The following is a 21,708-nucleotide window of genomic DNA, read 5'->3' as shown; positions in this document are numbered from 1 at the left end:
TATATTATATATGTATATATGTATAATTTCTCATCTGTGTCCTTGAAAATATCTTTAAAACAGGACAGGAAGGGATTATTCTGTTATCACATGATAAAAACCCAGTTCCATTCTAAGTAGCAGGATCAACACTCTACCATCACCTGTCAGTCCATTCCCTATGATACATTATCATTTCCCAAATTTCTGTGGATAGTAGATCCATTGTTGTTTAGGGCTTTATGTTTCCTTTTAGCTGGACAATCTGCTCAGTAGTCTCTCACTCTCAGTGTTCTCTGCCCTTGGTTTGGCTTTCTTCCTTTTTGTCTTCTTTTTGGCACTCTCAGTGCCCATATCCATTGATTTGCTCATACCACCTTCTGTACTACTGTAACTTTGTTTTTTTTCTCTTCCCCTGCCCCTCCTCCTTCTCCTCCATCATCATCATCATCATCATCATCATCATCAATCATCATCATCTCCTTCTTCTCCTCCTCCTTTTCCTCCTTTTCCTCCTTCTCTTCCTCCTCCTCCTTCTCTTTCTTCTCCTTCTTCCCCTTTTTTGCTAACTTCCAATAGGGAGGAGCAGCAAAGACCTAACGCCCTTCCCCCTTCCTTCATTCTCATCATCTTCATTACTATCCTCTTCTTCAGCCTCTTCTCTATCACTATATACATTCTCCTCTACCTCACCACTGCTTCCCTCACCCTCACTACTTCTTAATCTTATTCTTCCTCACTGTTTTCTTCATCATCCTCTTTACCAGATGTGTCAAAGTTACAGCCCATGGACATGTGGGCTCTGTCCACTCCTGAGTGTCACCTTACCAGATTAAAATGTAATTTGGAAGTATTTAACAAAATAAACAAAAATCTAACAGAACATAGTTAATGTTAATTTGAGGTTTTCTAAATCAATATGCAGCTCATATACACAGTTTAGTTTCCTTATGTACAGTTAAGTTCTCCCCATTTTTGACTTCATCACTGTTCTTCATCACTCCCTTTCCCATAAGCTCCATAATCAATATAATCACTATATTCAGCATCATTCCTCTTCTTCCTCTTTACTCCTCTCCCCTTTTCATTTCTACCTTTGTGTCTTTACCATATTCATTGCTTCAGTTAGAGATTTCACTGTTTCCTCCTTTATGGATGAGCATGTCTACATAGTTATCCTTCCAAGTCATAAGTGTTTTGTCACTGTGTGCATCTAGGAGACCTTGTGTGACCATGATCTTTTGACATGTCTTTAGACCCAGACTCCATTTTTGAGAGTCTCTCTCTTTCTCTGATTACTTACTCTTAGCTACTATAACAAGGTCACAAGTAGAAATTATTGCTATAATCATCAAGGCAAAATCAAACAAATGGATTCCCTATTAGTAGTGATGACTTCAACCTTTTGATTGACTTCAATGTTGTCTTCATACCAGAGAACCCTAAGAAGCATGATCCTTGATCAGTAATAGATGGTATGAAATGCACTGTCCCTCATGACCAACGATGTGCGGTACCTCTTCTCCAAAGAATAGATACCCCCTCTCCCCCATAAGTAACCCTCATCCTTGTAACTGTCGTATTGCCACTAATCGTCTACCATATCACACATAGTCACCACCTGGTCCTTTCCCCCTCCCCTCCCATGACTCCACAATGGATAGGCCAAGACCTGGCATCTGGCCTCCACCTACCACTAACAAATCAACATAGACACACAGCATCTAAATGTATGTTCCAGCCTCCCAGCTCACCCAGAAGACACCTAATATTTTTTCAGTGTTATATGCTAACATCTTACTCTCACAAACAGTTTAAATTCAGAGCTATGTATTGACAGCAGCAATGAAAATGCCTGTTAAAGTTTCTGGTGTACAGGAAAGCTAAATCTCACCTTCAGTAGCATTAGACAACAGAATAACTCCCTCATTCTCTTTGCCGGTGCCCTGCTGAGATTTGGCCAAGCCAGGAGTTGGTTCTATGCTCACGCTGAGGCAGCTACTCATGTTTGGGTCCATTACACCACTGTGGCTTATCTTTTCAATCCAGGGGATTAGCCAGAACCACACAACTACCTCACGGGAAGAGGGATTGGAGGATTTGTCAAAGTTAATGGAACCTGTACTGATGTAATCTATAATTTCTCTCTTGAAAGAATTAGATCTAGAAGGAAAGGGAGTATGGCGGGCTGTCCTTACATTTATTAGCACTAAGGACCCCTGAGGTGTATCAAACTGAACTACTTTGGATTCAGATTTGTCAGTCATATCACCTTCTAATAGTCTGTGTTCCTTTTTTTCTCTTGTGCTTTGACACAGTGACTACTCCAACATCCCCCATGTTGGTGCCCACAACTAATGACCTTCAGTCTGTCTTCTCTGACATGGTGCAGAAAAAATGGCACCAAGATTGGTTTTCAAAGCAGAACAAATTAAACAGTCTTCAAATCACCTTAAATACCCAGAAGACAACTGAGGTTAGCAGCCTGGAGTGATAACCATAATGACTGACGTTCATGTAGTATTTTAAAGTTTGCAGCGTTTTCTATAGGGTATCTTTTTAACTTTCACAACAACCTCATGAGATGGGCACCACAGGCCATTTTGGCCCTGTTTTAAGGCAGTATGGCACAATGGAAAGAACATTCACTGGTTCTGAAGGTAGAAGTCCTAGGTTCAAATCTTACCTTTTATGCTATTGAAGGTAGAAGGGTAGCTAAGGGATGCAATGGACAGAGCGTTGGACCTGGAGTCAGGAAGACTCAGCTTTCTGAGTTCAAATTTGGTCTCAGACACTTACTAGCTTCATGATGCTGGCCAAGTCACTTAACCTTGTTTGCCTCAGTTTCCTCATCTGTAAAATGAGCTAGAGAAGAAAATGACAAACCATTGCAATATCTCTGCCAAGAAAACCCCAAAAGGAGGCATGAAGAGTTGGATATAACTGACAATAACTACACTTACTGCCTGTGTGACTTGGAGCAAGCCAGTTAACATTCCTGGGCCTCCATCTGCAAAATGAGGGGGTTGACCTTAACTAGGCACTGCCAAGGTCTCTTCTAGCTCTAAATCTGGGATCCGTATGTTTCCTTTTTTTTTTTTTTTTTTTTAGATTTCATAGACTTTTGCAGTGGAAGGAATCTCAGAGATGTTCCCTAGTCCAACTTTCTCATTTTACAGTTGAGGAAACTTTGACTGAGAAAGGTTTACCCGGTGACTTGCCCAGATGACACACAGCTACTATGTGTATGACACAAAATTTGATCTCAGATCCTCTTTACTCCAATGCTAGTATCCTTGTCCACCTCAATTCCTTGCAGCTAGAATTTGCAAACATGCCAATCAGCAAACAATACAAGAAGCTCAGAGGTTGCTATTTCCTCAGATTGTGGGGAAACAGGTATTTTTCTTGTAGATTTCTTTAAATGTAAACTTGATGAGGACATTTCCTGCCTGATGTACTTGAGAATCCCTGTATCAGATACTGAAAATATTTGTTGATGTCATCATTATATTTTGCCTCCCTGCCCAATTTAAAAAAGAATATTTTTGATGGTGGGGAGAGGGTAGGACAAAAGGGTTTCTGTAGAGTTTATAGCCTTGGCAGACGTGATTGTCAGATCAGTTCGCAAGAAATACCTACTGGACATGTAAAAGACACCCTGTTGTAACCAGCAGACAGAGCTGAAGCAACAGGGCTCATCCTGACAAGGCTGTTTTTCTACATAAAGGAAGCTACAAAGACCCTTGGGGTAGACATTTCTCCCATTCAGCCTCTCAGCTTCCCCAGGCCACCCCAGTCTCCTTTTCTCTTCAGCATCAATGGATTCTTCCCATAGGGAAAATGGGCCTCCTTCATTGAATAGTTCCTACTACAGGCCCAAGACGAAGCTGTTAATAATTCCAGAAAATGTTTTCATTGTCTCTGACCTGACCTTAACTGCAGGAATCCACTTCTCACAAAGACTAAAGATCACATTTATTACTTCTAGGATAAAACATAAAATCCTTGCTTAGCCTGATACTTAAGCCCTTCATGATCTGATACCCTCTTCTCTTTTCCCAGCATATCTCATGGTGTTCACCTAAACATCCTCCATATTCTGGCTAAAATACATGACTAGTCATTTCCTAGTCTGGTCTTGTCCTCTCGCCAATACCTACCAGCAGGTTCATCTCTCATATGTCTGGAGGACAATAACATCTCCCACCCCTACTCAGGTCTGCGTATTGAAATCTTTCTCTGCTTTCAAAGGCCAGCTCAGGAGTTACTCACCCCTTCCCATCCCATGAGTGACCTCTCCTTCCTCAAAATGTACTGGAGCAATTCCCAGTCCTGGCCCATCGTACTTTGTAGCGTCATTATTTGTGGACATGCTATATCTCCCCTACGAAACTGGAAGCTCTTTGAGAGCAGGGAAAGTGCTATTTTTGAGCATAGCATCAATGAACATAGTAGGTGCTTAGTTTTAAGTTTGCTGAATCAAATCAAATTGAAGGCTGACCTTTTATTACCTACCAGCTTCAGCTCTGCCTTTTGGTTACAACAGCAGCGTCTTTATGTGCGGGCTATCCCAAGTACATCAACCAATCTTTACGTATTTATTAAACATCTCCTATGCGCTAGGGGTAGCTAGGTGGCACAGTGGGCAAAGTTCTGGGTCTGGAGTCAGGAAGACCTAGATTCAAATCTAGTCTCCAACACTAGGTGTCCTTGGGTAAGTCACTTAACTGCCTCAGTTTCCTCATCTGTAAAATGATCTGGAGAAGGAAATGGTAAAATCACTCCAGTGTCTTTGCCAAGAAAATCCCAAATGGGGACTCAAAAAGTCAGGCACAGCTGAAAAATTACTAAACATCCTCAACGACATGTTAGGCACCATACTAGGTTCAGGCAAAATAAAGAAATAGAACCAGTTTATGCCCATGAGGATCTGATTGTCTAGCCCAGAAAGGCCACATGTACCTATGTAGCTACATACGAGGTAATTTGGAGGGAGTTGTTTATATATCTCTTTATAGTATGCAAAGAACTTTAATGTACTATCTCATTTTATTCTTTCAAAACCCCAGGAAGTAGATAATATTGTTATTTTACGGATGAGGAAATTTAGGCAGACAGACGTTGACTTGTCCAGGGTCACACAGCTAGTACGTGTCTGAAAATGGATTTAAATCCAGGTTTTTCTGACTCTAAGTCTAGAGGTCCATCCATCATGTAGCTCCTGATCACTAGCAGCTGGGGATTGGGTGTGGGAACTAGGAGATCAAAAAAGGCCTCAAGGCCAGTTCTATTCAGGACCTGAATTTAAGCTTGGGATTCTTAACCTTTGTGTGGATACTAGATCCATTAGATAGTTTGATGAAACCTATAAATCCCTTCTCAGAATAATGTTCTTAAATAACTAAATTAAATAATTGTTAAATTTCATTTGGAGATTAATGGAAAAACAAAGATGTAATTTTTTCCCACCCAAGTTCACTGACCCCTTAGAGGGTTGCAAACCTCTGGTTAAAAAAAAGCAAAACAATTTAGCCCATAAGCTGTATTAGAATTTTAACCACATTTCATAATGGCTGATGTGAACAAGAGGTAACACCTCCATCCCCCCAAAATGGAGCATCCATAAAGCCAACAGTGGATGTCTAAGAAGAATCACCCAGGACAAGCACATCTGCAACATAATCCTCTCTCTTTTTCCTAGTCACACTCATTGGGTGTTTGAAAGCCTCAAACCTATTGGTGAGTTAGGGAGGATGTCTACCCTGAGCATGTGAAGACTTCCCTCCATGCTGAGGAATGGGCAGATGAGAGAAATTTGTTCCAACAGCCTTGCAGGTGACTGAATGAGGTGTGGAGCACTTAGAGCTTGGTCAAAAATCAAAGACTCCAAAGTCATCCCCTACATCCTGGGTCATTCCTTGTCCTGACTTTTGTCCTGCCCCTGGACTTCTGATAACTCTGAAAGAGAAAGCGAGCCTGACAACTTTGGGCAAATTCTGCCTCACTTCAATCTAATTCAGGTCAAGTGAAGTCAAGACATCATGACGTCATTGGTCCTTTTTGAAATGAAGGACGAACAAAATAAAAATTCTCACCTTTTAGATTTCTCGCCTTTGGGCCATTATCCTTTTGTCTAGTTTTTGACAAGGTGTCCCAAGCAAAAATTTCCCTGAGAAAGTCAAACTGAGAGCCTTTCCAGAAGGAAGTGTGGCTGCTGCTTATAAATAAGCAGAGGTCTCCTCCCCTTCCCCCTTGGAATGAGGTCAGGATGCTGCTTCAGGCGGAGATGGCAGTGAAAGCCAACTCTCTTCCTGCAAGGAAATCAGGGTATTCCCAACAGGAAGCTGTGATTCCAACACCCTCCACATAAAGCCTAATTTTTTCCCATAGGTCACAGATTTTGGGCTGGAATGGTCTTTACCTAACCGCCTCATTTTACAAGTGAAAAAACTGAGGCCCATTGAGGTTAAGTGACCAGCCCAAAGTCCCAGATAGGTAATTACATGGCAATACTGCAATTTGAATTCAGGTCCTTTGACCTTAAATCTGGAGGGGTTTTTTTATTGCCTTGGTGATCTGCTGGGGTACAGCAGGCAGATCTTGAGAGATGTATGGACCACTAGCAGGAAACCTGTTTCTATAATCTATATAGGGCACCCATCCTAATGCGTCTAGGACACATCTAGGTCATGTTTGTGAAGTGACTGGAGCAGGAGTATGCTGGAGCCAGCTAGACCTGACTTGCAGGAGTTGATTATTAAAATCTCAGCAAGAGCATTTATACCTCGGAAATTGGCATATGCTCCAAATCAGGGCTTGGTTTATTATTTTGTTGGTAATCTAGACTTAAGAAAGCAAAGAGAAAATATTAATAATTCAGATTAAATGTAAAAGGGTATTGTGCACACATTTTTTCCCCTGGAGAGCTGGTTGTCAAACGTTTACCAGCACAGTCTTGGACTGGACTGACATTTTCACTGAGGGAAAAACTAAGACCTTTCTCCTGCTGCACACACCAAAACACATCTTAGCTTTGAAAGTCTATATAGTGCACTCTCCCTCCTGAGACTATATTCATTTGTTTAAAAGCTCCTTGAGAGGAAGCAATGTTTTAGGGTATGTTTTTGTCTCCCTATTCTCACACCTAGCACATTCTCTTGCACAAAGTATGCACTCAATAAAATGACTGTTAAAATGAGTTGAATTAGAAGCAGGCCTCAGCTTTCCATTGGGCATATACAGGAGACTATAGCTGATTTTTCTCATCAATATTCTACTGGGCATACAAAGGAGGCTCTGCCTGGTTTTTACCAATCCTCAAATAGGTCAGATTGTCCTGGACAATTCTTTCTCAATGGTCTTCAGAAGAGCCCTTGTGTATTCTTCATAAAGAGGATTTACTCAGGGAGCAAGGGGAACTGCGGGCCCTTTGCTCAATTTCCTTTCCTGGCAGGAAGTAAAGGTTTACAACGCCCAACTGTGCTGGAACCAAACCAGCTCTGTGGGGCTGATCCAAGGCAGATCCAAGGCATCCATCATGCCCCCGTAACCTCACAGTCTTTCAAAAAATTCATGTAATTTTATTAAACTCAAGACTTGTATATTAAAGTTTGATTCTCCACCCGTTACAGCTATCGATGCTTCTATAATGAAATTCTTATTGGGTGGGATGGGCGGTGGGGGGGTCGGGGGATGGGATAACTACAGTGGGAATACTTGGAATGAAAGCAGGACCACTGTGGGGACAAAAGAAAGAAAGTTCAATTGAAAGGCACTTTTCATGTCCCTGAAGTGAGAAGAAACCACGGGACTAGCCTTTTCCTTCTATGAGTTTCCAGTGTTCTGGCAGAACTACAAAGAATGACAGTATTCCCAAGCAGCAAGGAGGATCTTTGGGAAAAGAGGGGGCAAAGGCTTAGAGGATTACATTCCCATCAGCCCCTCCTGGGAGGATATTGGTACAAGAGGAATCAAAGGCCAGTGCTGGCAGCAGGCAAAGGCTACCACTTCTGGTTATTGAAGTTTACCCATCTTAACGGTACTCTCAAAAATCCAAGAGGAGGCCCATCTACCACTCCATGGACTTTTTGGTAGCAGACTTAGAAAATGCCTTGTTGATTGATGCTGGAATGACTGGGACACTCTCAACCCCATTCTCCCTTCCTCCCTACTATTTATTCATTCAACTGCCTGGCTGGGGACTCAGCTGTAGCATGTTAAGTCCCCCACCTCAATCCCACCACCCCTGTCCCCCTGCCAAAAAAAAAACAAAAAGGAAATGCCAGGTCATGCAAGTCTAATCTTCCTAAACCTTTAGTCAATACCAAGCTACCAAGCTCACAGCCCAAATCACCACCTTCTTCTCATATTGCTACAACTGGATCCCCTCAAGGTAGAAATACTAGATGTGTTGGGGTTGGAGTCCCCCTTCTCTCTAAATGAGTTGGCAAGCAGGCTTATTGGGAGAAACAAGGAGTACAGAGTCCTGCATACAGAGGGGACAGGAGCAGAGGCCCCGGGCTAGGCTGCAGTCCCCCATGGGGGGAGTGGGAGAGCTGGACTTGTGAGTAGACACAAGGAGGGGACCCAGAGGTGTTCCTCACTGCTCCTGGTAGCTGAATGTCCATGGCAGTGCTAAAGCCTGATGGGAAGAGAGGCTGGGGCCCCCAGTGTTAACAGCTGCAGCTGCTGGACTGGGCAGGAGGCGTGTCACTGAGGGTCGTGCTCTTGCTGTTGCCGATGGTTCCAGGTCCTGCTTCCAAACTCTCATTCATCTTTTCGCAGATAATGTCCACCAGGCGTTCAAACACCTGCTTCACATTGATGTTGTCCTTGGCGCTGGCTTCAAAGAACTCAAAACCTACAATGAGCAAGAGAGGGGAGGTAGGCGAGATGGCCCCATAAGGGGTGTTACCCTCTGCTTGCCTACCTCCGTCCACCCCTTTATAAGAAAGCTCTGAATATGATGTGCCTGGCCACAACCACTCACTGGGATGGCTCTACTGAAGTGGGAAGGGGGAACAACAGGGAGCCAGAGGCCTCAACATAGCTCCAGCTATTACTATGGAGGCCACTTTCTCAACCTCCAGTGCAGGCAAGGTAGAGAGTAGGGCAGATTGGGCTAGAGAGGGCCTCCTCTAGGGTGAATGTGGCAACTTCCTCTTTTAACTAACCCTTCTTGCTAACTAGGGGCCAAGCTCTGCTCTTTCCACACTACACCACAGTACAAGTGCTATCAATACCTTCTAAACATTGGTGTCCTAGAGTCCTACACAAAGCGCTGGTTATTCCAGCCTAGTTATGGGTGATAATCAATCATTAGCCAGTAGTGAGGATGACGAGCTCAGGTTCAACCTCAGACTCACGCTATCTGTGTGTCCCTGGACAAATCACGTGACTTCTGTTTGCCTCAGTTTCCCCATCTGTAAAATGGAGGCAGTAATAGCATCTGCCTTCCAGGGTTGTTGTGAGGATCAAACTTGATGACATGTAGAAAACATTAGTTCTGATTGGTGCTTTGGGGGGGTGATAGTCAATCTCTGACCTATGCCCTGGTCAGACCACATTGGAGTCACATGTTTAGTTCTGGCCACCATTTATTGACAAGTTGAAGAATGACCAGGAGAGAGGGACGTGGACGGCCAGAAGAGCGAGATGAGAGACTGCCGGGCAGTGACTAGTTTGAAGGAGTCGGAACTGTTTAGATAAGGGAAGGGGAGACAGGATGGCTATGGAGGGCTCAAACTATTTCCTTTTTTATCTTTGTAACCCCCTTGCCTTCTATGTGTTATTAACATTGAGTCATTTCGGTCGTGTCTGACTCTTCATGACCCCATTTGGCAGATATACTAGAGAATGGTTTGCCATTTTCTTCTCTAGCTCATTTTATAGATGAGGAAACTAAGGTAAACAGGGTTAAATGACTTGATTAGGGTCACAGAGTAAGTGTCTGAGGCTGGATTTGAACTCAGATTCTCCTGACTTGAGGCCCACCATTCTTTCCATTTACCAAGTGTTTATTGAATTAAATTGAATTGGATTAAAATATCCGAAGACCTATCACTAGGAAGAGGGATGAGATTTGTTTGGCTTGGTCCAAAGAGAAGTAAGAGCAGTGGATAGCAGTCATCACGAGGCCAATTTTGATTCAAAAAGAAGTCCAGGGACTGGATCTGTGCTTTCACTGGCACAGGGATCTCCCTGCCACCACTGTAGATCAGCACCTTCCCCAAACTGTACAACGTTAGAGCCCTGAGCCTTTTGGTGACTCTCCCAGGGTCCCACAGCCAGCATGTACCCAAGAGAGCATGAGCCCAGGTCTTCCCAACTCCAAAGGCTGTTCTGTGTTCTCTAGCCACTATGCCAAGTTCCCACTCATGAGGAGACATTTTCTCATAGTGATAGCTGTGGCATGGGTTGTTGCTGTGAGACAGTGAGTTCCTCATCATAGGAAGTCTTCAACGGATAACAGTGTAACAGCTATAATAACAGCTGACATTTAGATAGCACTTTAAGGTTTACAAAACATTTTACACATTATCCTATTTGATCCTCACAACTCTAGGAGGTAGGTACTATTATTTCCCCTTCCCCACCAATATATACACTTTACAGATGAGGAAACTGAGGCAGACCACCATCAGATGACTTGCCCAGGGTCACAGAGCTAATAAATGTCTGAGGTTAGAATTGAACTCAGGTCTTCCCGATTCCCAACCCAGCTCTCCATTCTCTCCGTTGCTGCTTCATATATAATTTGTCAGATATATTGTAGATAGAGGTGTGGGTCAGACCAAGTGACTAGAGGTCCCTTCTAATGCAGAGACTGAATGAATGTATGAATTGTAGCCAATATTCCAACATCAATTATCCAGATGTGGATTACCTATTGGCTTGCTCCCCCCCAACCTCCACTCTTGAGGCCTATCTCACTCCTTATTCACCATATTTGTGAATATACCCAGTAATAACAAGTTCCTGTTAATATGGGGGGCCACACTGTCCTGTTCTATCACTTGATCAAGGTGGAGAATCCCCTTCACTGATGCCAGTCAAAAATTCTTTGGCAATCTATAGGCCTAGACATGAGTGATAGGTTGGTTGGGTTTTACTGAACTGATGCATATTTTTTTTTTTAAAACATGTTGTTACAAAGGGATGACTCATTGGGTAAGGGATGGGAGGAGGGAGAGAGAGAGAGAGATTTAGAAATGAAAGGGATGCAAAGACAAAAGAAAGTGACAAAAATGAGATTTAAAATCAAACCTGATAGCCAGGAAGTTGCCCAAGGCATATGTTGAGAAGTGAAGAGACTCACCTATGTATGTGTCAGAGGCAGGCAGCCAGGGCAAGCCCTCTACCTACCATGCCAATCTGTATCTCAAAGGTAATATTTACCTGAGCAGAAGGAAATTAAGAATGCCAGTATAAAAAAAAAGTTAATGGAATAAAGAGAGCACAGAGAACATGGGAGACATTATCTTGCCTCTATATTCACCTCCATTTCCAGAAGCCTTGCAAATTTTAGGGGGTAGATAGAATTCTTTTCCTAGAGAAATTACTACAGATTTATGTTGTAGGAGAAACTAAGAGATCTCATAGTACCTGCTTGGTCAGGCTTGGCCCAGAGATCAGTGCAGTGCCAAGTCAGTTTCCAAAGTTTCCCAGGATTTGGGGTGGAGGGATGGTCCGTTTGCCCCTCCAACCATCACTAACCTAGGTCATCAGCAAGGTGCTTGCCATCTTCTGTGGACACTACTCGCTCATCCTCCAAGTCACACTTGTTCCCAACGAGGATGACCTGAGCATTATCCCAGGAGTATGTCTTAATCTGTGTGGCCCTGGAGGAGAAAGGGAAGCAAAAAATATTTCTTCTTAGTGGCCATGACTGCTTCCAGGAAAAGCCAGCTTGGCCAGACCCAGGGACCTGAATGACTGTCCCCAGTCAGCATGGCTCAGCCTAGCCAAAAGTAGGTTAGGGAGACGTGTGATTGTGGGCTTATGAGTGGCTTGAAGAAAGGATTGACAAAGCTTAACAACACTATAGTTCCCTTTCTGGTGGCATCCCGGGGTGCCATGCATTCACTCACAGCAATGGCACCATGTCTTAAACTGGATAGGGAAAGACCACCTTCTTCTTCCCAGTGGTTCTGAGAAATGGGCTGGGAGCTCTGAGCTTGCTTCATTTATCCTCTTCAGTTCTAGGTTCTCCTCTTCAGAGAGTAGTCTTGGACATGACAGCTTGAGCCATGTGGACCTTGTAGCCTAAGATTCTGGGCCAAATGTTACTATCAGTCCCACTGGAAGAAGTCAGGATCACAGAAGGCAAGCACGGTCAGGGCTTTGGACATGGAACTTGGTGAAACCAATGACTGTGTAGGATCTGAGCTAAAGCTGAGAACCTTCTCCCCTCCCCAGGGATTGGGAGGGTTGGTAAGAAGGGATTAAGCCTTCTATATGTTGGGGAAAATATTTGTATGCTCTAGTTATCCTTTTGAAGTAAACATTTCTTTGTAAAACCTAAAACAATAACAACAGAGTGAAAACAAACAAGTCTGAAAAGCTAAAGAACTCTGATCAAAGCTTGATTCTGAGGAGGTGATGAAGCAAATAAACATGCCACCCACGTCCTCGAAGAGAGCTGAGGGCTCAGTTGGACAGCGTCAATGAGGAAATTCACACTGCTTGTCTATGCATACTTGTTTGTGCATATTTTGTTTTTCTTTTGTTCTGGGGTGTGTGTGTGTGTGTGTGTGTGTGTGTGTGTGTGTGTGTAGGATGGGGTGGAGGGATGGGTGGGTAGGAGAGAAAATAGATTGCTAATTGAAAAAAAAAATTATATTTATAAATGTTTTTTTTTTAAAGATGAGGCTCCTTCCTCTCTTGGCAGAGAGGTGGTGGTTTATGTGTGGAATGAAACATACACCAACTTGGACAGCATGTTGATTTGTTTTAACACTGCTAAAAAGGAAGATTTTTTGAGATTGGATTCTCATTGAGAAGTGACAACAATGTTTTTCTTTTTAAAGAGTATCTATAAAATATTTTAAAAAGGAAAAAAACTCACTCAAACATAAAGAAGTCATTCTATGTGAGGATAGTTTGAGTCCCCCTTAGAGGTAGACACTCCCATCTACTAGCAGACACCCCAGCAAGGCACAGGGCACGTGGGTCTGGGGTTTGGCACGGAGAAAAGGGAATGAAGGGCAGGAGGGACTCACCAGTCTTGGACGGCATTGAAGGATTCCTGGTTTGAAACATCGTACATTAGCAGGAAGCCCATGGCTCCCCGGTAATAGGCAGTGGTAATGGTCCGATAGCGTTCCTGCCCTGCAGTATCCTGCAAAACACAGAAACGAACTAACTCTTGCTCCTGGGTCTTCATTCCCAACACTACCCAAACCCCTAAGCCTACCACATCCAGCCCTACTGCTGTTAGCATCCCGAATTTCCCTCATGTTAGGGGGTGCAGAGATGACTGAACATCTCACAATTCCTCTGCAACTGAGAGTCTCATCTACTGCAAGAGCCTTGCTCCTGCCCTCAGGAAGCCTTAAGTCCAGGCAAAGTAAGGATCTGTTAAATGAACTGCTAATACTTAACCTGCAGAGAAGACTCAGGAAGAACTTGATGGCTACTTTCTTTTCTTCTCCCCCCCCCCAATTTTTAAACATTTTTATTTTAAGTTTTGAGTTCTGAATTCCATACCTCCCTCCTTTCCCTCCCCTCCCCTCCCCAGTAATTAATCAGATATAGGTTATACATGTAAAATTACATAAAACAGGGGAGGGAGGAACCTGCGACCTCGAGGCCACATGTTACCCTCTAGGTCCTCAAGTATGGCCCTTTGACTGAATCGAAGCATCAGACAAAAAAATTGGGGTTCATTCAAAGGGCTGCACTTGAGGACCTAGAAAGCCACATGTGGCCTTGAGGCTGCAGATTTTCCACCCCTGAAAACTTTTCCACATTAGTCAATTTGTACAAGAAGACCTGAATAAAAGAAAAAAATTAAAGAAAGTGAAAAATAGCCTGCTTCAGTCTGTATTCAGTCAATATCAATTCTTCCTCTAGAGGTGGATAGTTTGCGTCATCATCAGTCCTTTGGGATTGTCGTGGATCATTGTATTGCTGATAATAGCTAAGTCATTCACAGTTCTTTATCAAATAGTCTTGCTGTTACTATGTACAACATTCTGGTTCTGTGCACTTCACTATGCCTCAGTTCATGTAAATCTTTCCAGGTTTTTCCTGAAATCATCCTGCTTGTCATTTCTTATAGCACAATAATATTCCATTACAATCATATACCGCAGCCTGTTTAGCCATTCCCAGTTGATGGGCATTCTTTCGATTTCAAATTCTTAGCCACCACAAAAAGAGCTGCTTTGATGGCTGTTTTCAGGTAATTAAAAGGCTGTCACATAAAGAGGAATTCATCTTACTCTGTTTGACTTCAGAGGACAGTCAACCAGGAGAAATAGGGTTGAAATTTAGGCAAATGTCGGCTTGGTATCAGAAAGACCTTTTTAGCAATTAGAGCTGTCCAAAATGGAATGACCCATCCCTGAAAAGTGGTGAGTTCCTATCCTGTGGTGATCTCCAAGTCTTGGCTGGACCACTTGACAGGTAGGTTATGGGATTTCTTTTGGGTATGGGACAGCTGCTGAGGTTCCTTCTAAATCTTGAATTATGTAATACAACCATGACCTCAAGGAACCCCGATCTTTGGGAGGATAATGATCTGGATCCTGGAGCTAGAAAAAGCCCATGTTCTCAGGGGATGTCCTGTAAAGTAGGTGGGCAAGGTATGATATGATCTCTGGGAATCTCATATTGAGGTGGGGGGGAGACATGTCCCTCTACATCCCTTATTAAGCCCAAAGAATCACAGAATTAGTGAATTTCTAGTCCAACCCACAGCTGGAAAGAGATTCCCATGACCACATGCCTGACAAGTGGTCGGCCAGCTTCAGCCTTGAAGACCTCACCTCCAGTGTAGGGCAACCTCCTATCCTAGCTAGAGCTCTACAATCCTGTGAATCTCCCAAGGCAGCCCACTCCCCTTTGGTTCAGCTCTAATTGTTAGGAAGCTTTTCCTGGAATGGAGCTTAAATTTGTCTCTTTGCATCTTCCACCTACTGCTCCTAATTCAACTGACCCCCAGGATCAAACACATGATAGCCCTTTGAATACCCCAAACAGCTATCCTGTTTCTTCCTGGTCTTCTCTTTCTTGGATTCCTGAACTTAGAGGGGAGATAAGTTCCCAGAGCTCCCTGTTTGAGGGTAGAGACATAGCTTCTAGCATCAGGTTGTTCCTAATCTGAGGGCAGAGATATGTCCCCTTAGATCCAGGGGAAACTCAAGACACACAAACTCTAAAACACTTTCAGGACATCAGCAATTCCAGATGCAGAGGATACCCAGTGATTCTGGGAATGAGGGGCAGGAAGGGTAGATCTTTCTACTGCTCAGACTTCAGCTTATGTTTATTCTAGGGAAGCAATGATTCCTGGGTACTTAAACTCCTACCCCCTCTACACACACACACATACACCTACACACACACACACACACACACACACACACACACACACACACACCTACAGGCCCAGTGAGCCAGCCCTCCTCCCAGCACCCACCATACACCCACAGCCCTGCTATTTGAGCAGACTGAGCTCAGGAAGCTCTTTGTTACTGTGGCAACCTCTGTCAGCCCCAATGATAGGCTCCAAGGTACCCCACAGATGGGAGATGAGGATGCAGGAAGTAGAGGAAGGGCTGATGGCTCCTAGGATCCTTTCTCGAGAGAGAGGAGGGGAAAGTCACCATGTGAGCCTGGCTACACAGTTTCTGTGTGAGCTTGGCATAGGAACAAAAGAACCATCCATGCCACCCTTCAACCCCTACTTATGACTGTGCCCCAGAGACTTTTCTGCCTTTTCAGGCTCATGGCTGCTGAAGAAGAAAAGGGTAGACAGAGCAGAGGCCTCCAAAAAAGGAGGTGGAAAAGGGAAGGGACATAAAAGAGAGGCAGGGAGCCCTGAGGGCTGGGCTAGGCAGGTCCCATTCCAAGCAAAGAGAGAACACTACTCTAAGCCCAGTCCTTGTGCTACTAGCATCTAACTGTGGCTCTCAAATCTTTGTTAATATGTGAGTCACCTGGACATTACCCATATCCCCAGGACACACACATCTCTGACAAGAGCCATCTGGTATGGCTGGTACTGTTACCATGGCAACCAGACCTTGGTAACAGAGATCAGGGAGCTCAGGACTACTGCCCAGGAAGTAGGAGAGTCAGTAAGGACATGGGACTGCTCTTTGCTGATTTGTTTCCAGGGCGTGGAGAGGCTCCTCTGTTTTAGCTCTGCTTCTGGGCACTGCTGGCAAACCAAATTAGCCGTATGGAGTGATAGGTCCTTCATGTTACTTTGTCAGACCTGGGGCTCCCTAAGTACAAGACTTAGGTGGCCCCACTCAGATTAGGGGCCCTGTGAGGGCAGGGTCTGTAATTGTATTGTGTATGAGACCACAAGGCCCACCCACCACGCCCCAAAGGCATACTCTGACTCAGCCCGTCACCTGGCTAATTCTACTTCAGCCTTCCTTTTCCATAGCAACTTCCTGTGATGAGGTGGAGTGCTGGGGAGAGGTGATATGCCCTTTTAGAGGTCGCCAAGCCCAGTGCCCAGGGCCCTATCTTTGCTACTCTCTCCTCTTCTAGAATACAGGTCAGTCACCCTCTCCCATATACACATGTACACATCTGTACTAGGGTAGACCCCATTTCCCTGATATCATGGCTTCCATTGGAGTCCAGTTACCATGTTGGCACTCACCCAGATCTGCAGCTTGACCCGCTTCTCATTTCGGTAGACGGTCTTAACTTTGAAGTCAATGCCCACCGTGCTGACAAAAGCTGAGGTGAAAGAATCATCGGCATATCGGAACAAGAAGGAGGTTTTCCCCACACTACTGTTCCCAATGATAAGCAGTTTGAACATGTAGTCGAAATTCTGGTCAGCAGCATCTTTCTGAGCAGTGTGGGGGTCTCCAGCTGAGGCCATCTAGGATGAGGAGAAGGCTTCTTTTTAGGTGAGGGAGCCCCTAACTTTCCCTTGTCCTCTGCACAGATCTTTATTTCAACTCCTAGGAGAACTTTCACATTTGATGGTCTTCCCCAGTGGTCAGTGAATTGGGGATTCACACCCCTCTGGAGAGTGAGGGTCAGGGAACTTACAGGGCCTTGGAGGGGGTGTGGCCAGTGTGGACTTTGCCCTCAGAGACCTGGACGTTGCTACCTGGGAGGGATATAGCGAAGGGAAGGGAACCAGCCACCTGGCCTTCACCATCCCCCTCCCACCCCCAACTAGGCTACCCCAGTCAGCAGCCCGACTTCCTATTGACTTTGGCAACTCTTACTGCCACGATGATCCAGGCAGCCCTTCCGCCTCCCCATCATCAGCCAGGTAAAACTCTCCAGGGATTTAACCCCTTCCCCACCACCAGTGGGGAGCCAGCCACCCTTCAGGCTATCTTGCCTTACTTTGAGGGAATTCAGTTTTTCTGCTGAAGAATCTCCTTTCCTGTTTCCTCCCTGGCATCATACTCAGCCTTGTTTCCAAACTCTCTGACTTGGGATTTGTCAAATAGGCTGGCTCCTTATTCCTTTTCATCTTTGACTTCTTGGAAGATATAAGGACTTCCCTTACAACGTCCTCATTTTCTCTGAGAATTCTTAGAGCCAGAGAGGTTCTCTCCCCAAAGAAGTGCTGTTAAGTATAGCCACCCACTATTAATTGGCCAAATGAGACAGCAGCATTAGAAATGTCGATGGTTATTAAGATGATTATTGAACTCCAGTATAACAACCTTTCCCTAACCCTCTTCAGGCCTGCACTAGACTTGAGTTGAGGATTGGGGAGGAGGCAAGGAGACTCCTGAGCTTCCCAGAAAAGTTCTATCACATTTCTCCCCAGGTTAGCAGGTGAGGCTCCTAAAAATTCTGTTCTTAAAAGAGGGACCGGTGATCTTTGCTTGAGCCATGAAAAGGTGCCTCTGTGATGTCCAGTTTTTATTATGTCTGTAGCTACGTACATAGTTCTTCTTTAGGTTGAACATAAGCACCTAGAAGGCAGGGATGGTTTCATTTTTGTCTGCATCTCCAGTGCTTAGCCCAGGTCTTGGCATACAGTAGATGCTTAATAAATGCTTGTTGTTTGAATGATGAGAAGGGAGTCATCCTAGGGGAACACTATCCCTCCCACAGGACTCTGTAACAAAGGACAGATATCTAACCTTCTCTTCATCCTACTCACTGGCCCACCACTAATACTCAAGGCCCAAACCCTCCCAGGACTAGCTGTCATCTGGAAGAACCAGTTTGTGGAGAGAAAGGACAGGATGGAAGGAAGTAGGAAACCCTCTGAGCTTGGCTAGGATCAGTAGGTCCCAGAGCCAAGGTTGGGCTCATCTCCTCCCTCCCTGAGCAGAGCCCTTCCACCAGATGATAGTCTCAGGTACACCCCAAAACAAGTCTGTCCCTCCAGGCTTTGTCCTTGTCACCCTACCCCCCCACTTTCATCTGTCTGCATAGCAGTCCTGGGGAGGTTTCTCTTGCAGAAGTCTGGAGTCTGGGGGAACCAAAGTTCTCTTCCCCGTTTCCCCCCACTCCCCATCCCAGTGTGGTACCCCCACAAAGATGGAGCTGGAAAAGAGGGAGCCTCGCTCAGAGCCCCTCCCCAAAGATGTGACCCTGTGATAGCTCTGCCTCGGTGGTTTCAATTTGCCGTTCTCTGAGCGTCTGAAGTTGGGGAAGTTCCCCACCCCATTAGCCTTCTACTGGGTGTAATCCTGGACCCTTCCCACCCCCCACCCCCCCTTCGGCCTCAAGTTCTAGCAACAGAATCAGTCTGGTTCTCTAGGAAGGTCCCAGCCAAAACCGGCCTTCCAGTCTGGCCCGGAAAGTTTCTCGGCACCGCTGGGGCAGGGAGGTACGGGGGCCTCACCTCTGTGGGGACCGGGTCGGGGCTCGGGCCGAGACTAGGCGCGCCGCTGTCACACCGTCCACTCCCTCCACCTACTCCGAGCACTATCTAGCCAGCCCGGGCTCCGCAGCCTCCGCCTCCTCCTGGATCCCGGCTATACACCCAGCCCGGCCCCGCCCCACCTAGCCCCGACCCAACCCAAACGGGGCGGTGGGGGGACAGGGGCGGAGGAACGAGGGAGGAACCTTGGTCACAGCAACGGAGCCCTCCCGGACAGGCCCCCTGGTGGCCAAGCAATCTCGGTTTTCCCTCTCCAACAAGGTCCCCCACCATGGGGGTGACTGCACTGTGCCTCCCGTGGTCCTCGGCTCTCCGCCAAATCAATTCACATTCATTATAAAAGCGCTATGAGATTTCCAAGGAATTGTCTTCAGAACAACTGAGAAATAGGGAATGCAAGTATCATTGTTCTTTTTACTGGTCAGCAAACTGAGGCCCCGAGAAGTTGACTTGCCCAAGATCATACGGTTAGTCATTATCGGAAACCAAAAACCAGAACTAGAACTTGGTGTCTTTTAACTGAACAACCAGTGCTTCCTTTTACATCACCCTGTCCAATTTCATTTATGGCCTTCAATTTTCCTTCGTTCAGCCTCACCTTTACCCCTTACCATACACCTGGAAAATAGGTCCATCTCTGCTACATTGGAGCTGTATCATCTTTAATATCCACTCTATGCCACAAATAAACTGGCCTTCTTGCCCCAGTGTACAAGATGTACCACCTCATTAGACATTGTCCGTCAACTTCTCTGCCTGGATTCTCTCTCCTCTCTTGGTTCTGCCCCTATGTATCTGACCACACTCCCAAGGTTTCTCAGCTCCATCTTCATCCCCATCACTGTGGGTGTGCCCCAAGGCTCAATCCTCAAATCTCCTCTCTCTATACTCTTTCATTTGGTGGTCATTTCAGCACCTCTGCTTTTACTTATCATCTCTGTGCAAATGAGTCCAAGATCTATCTAGATTGGACGATCTTGGCTATATCCAGACCACCATTTTCATCTTCCCTCACTAGAACTTTAGATTCTGACCCTGGGATTCCAGACTCAATAGGTGGGTTTTTGCCTTACCTCGCCCAGAACTAAGCCTCCGCGTTACTTTCCAGACATCTCCTCACCATGTACATGACTCCACCCATTCCCCTTCCAACTATCCTATATGTTTTGTCTTCTCCCACTAGAATGTTAAGTTCTTTAGGAAAAGAAACTGTCTGGCTTGCTTATAAATTGTATTCTCAGTACTTAACACAGTGCCTGGCATACAGTAAGTGTTTAATATATGCTTTATGTATCTTATCTCTTTCCTAAACTTTGATCATCACCAACAGTCTACTGGACATTTCAAACTGGACATCCTATTGACACTTCAAACTCAACCTATCCAAAATGGATCTTCCCTGCCTCCCTTTCCCCACCACTCCTAAATTTCCTTATTTCTGTTGAAATACAGTTTGGAAACTTGTGTCCCTCACCCAACATATCCAGCCAGTTGCCAAAACCTGTTTCTACCACATCTCTTGAATATCTCCCCATCTTTCCAATCCTTCCTCCACCACCTCTCACCTGAACTAGTATGCCTTCTAGTCAGTCTCCCTGCCTTGTCTACCCCTACTCAAATCCATCTTCTAAACAGCTTGCCAGTGATTTTCCCAGGTGCAGGTCTGACCCCATTGCTACTCTCTCTACTCAATAGACTTCAATGGCTCTTTATTACTTCTAGTATCAAATAGAAATTCTTGTGTCTTGTATTTAACAAGCTAGACCCATGCTACCTTTCCAGACTCATTCTGCTGTGTTCCTTTCACAAACTTGTCAGTCAAACTGGCCTTCTTGCTGACCATATACTTCATCTCCCATCACTATCCACCCTTCCATTTTTCCATGTCTGAAACAAACTCTTTCTCCTAACTTCTTGGAGTCCTTGGCTCCCTTCACACTCAGTTCAAGAGCCACCTTCTGTCCTCCAGCCCATAGTGCCTCACTTCCCGATCCAAGATTACCTTGGATGCTTGGTAAACACATGGGCATACATCTCTTCCTTAAGTCTAAGCTCCATGAGGGCAGTCACTAATTTGTTTCTGTCTTGGATACCCAGCTTCTTTCCCTGAACCTGGAACAAAATAGGGGCTTAATAAATTCTTGTTGATCTGAGTTCAAATACTGCTTCTGTCACTTACAGTCATGTAATCCTGAGCAAGTCACAACCTCTCTGGGCTTCAATTTCCTTTTCTAAATATGAGGGGGATAGATTCAATAGCCTTTATGGGGTTGGAAGTGAAGTCTCTTCCAGCTCTAAACTCATGATCCTTTGATGTTCCACCTTCAAGCTTTTACAGGGGGCACTTTCCCCAGAATCCTTTTCCTCCTTGCCTTCTCTTGGAGTAGCAAGCTTTCTTCAATGCTCAATTTAGGTGCCAAGTTCCATGTGAGGATTTTTCTAATTCACCCAGTTGGAGCATCACCATTCTTTCCAAAATTATGTTGTATCTCTTTTCTATTTACTTCTCTGTGCACATGTGCATTCTACCATTTTCCCCCTTAAAATGTAAACACCTTGAGGGCAGAGACAGTGCATTTTGTTGTAGCCCCAATGGGTGCTTTAGTGGTTGGAACAGAGTAGACACTTAATAAATGCTTATTAAATTGAATTCAGTCTCTCCAACTGTTAAATGA

General features: G+C 45.0%; 1 protein-coding gene and 1 pseudogene across 1 annotated transcript; both read right to left on the bottom strand.

Annotated features, from left to right (window-relative positions):
- Positions 1-881: 881 nt before the first annotated feature.
- On the bottom strand, positions 882-1,985 carry LOC140502257 (H/ACA ribonucleoprotein complex subunit DKC1-like; annotated as a pseudogene).
- A 5,556-nt stretch (positions 1,986-7,541) lies between these two features.
- On the bottom strand, positions 7,542-19,140 carry RAB3D (RAB3D, member RAS oncogene family). Its single transcript, XM_072602301.1, has 5 exons — positions 18,995-19,140; positions 16,826-17,053; positions 13,203-13,321; positions 11,698-11,822; positions 7,542-8,842 (listed from the first exon to the last, which is right to left on the bottom strand). The coding sequence occupies exons 2-5, from the start codon at positions 17,051-17,053 to the stop codon at positions 8,655-8,657; spliced, it is 660 nt and encodes a 219-aa protein (XP_072458402.1). The 5' UTR covers positions 18,995-19,140; the 3' UTR covers positions 7,542-8,654.
- Positions 19,141-21,708: the final 2,568 nt, after the last annotated feature.

This window comes from Notamacropus eugenii, chromosome 4 (genome assembly GCF_028372415.1).
Source record: "Notamacropus eugenii isolate mMacEug1 chromosome 4, mMacEug1.pri_v2, whole genome shotgun sequence".
NCBI lineage: Eukaryota > Metazoa > Chordata > Mammalia > Diprotodontia > Macropodidae > Notamacropus > Notamacropus eugenii.
This window is presented reverse-complemented; position numbering and strand designations above follow the sequence as displayed.

Bases quoted from the DNA above. Each gene is read 5' to 3' on its own strand.
- RAB3D (XM_072602301.1), bottom strand. From the start codon at position 17,053: ATGGCCTCAGCTGGAGACCCCCACACTGCTCAGAAAGATGCTGCTGAC. The intron at 13,322-16,825 runs GTGAGTGCCAAC...TGTGTTTTGCAG, and splicing joins GGGTCAAGCTGCAGATCTGG to GATACTGCAGGGCAGGAACG. The intron at 8,843-11,697 runs GTTAGTGATGGT...TGCTCATTGTAG, and splicing joins GCACCTTGCTGATGACCTAG to GTTTTGAGTTCTTTGAAGCC.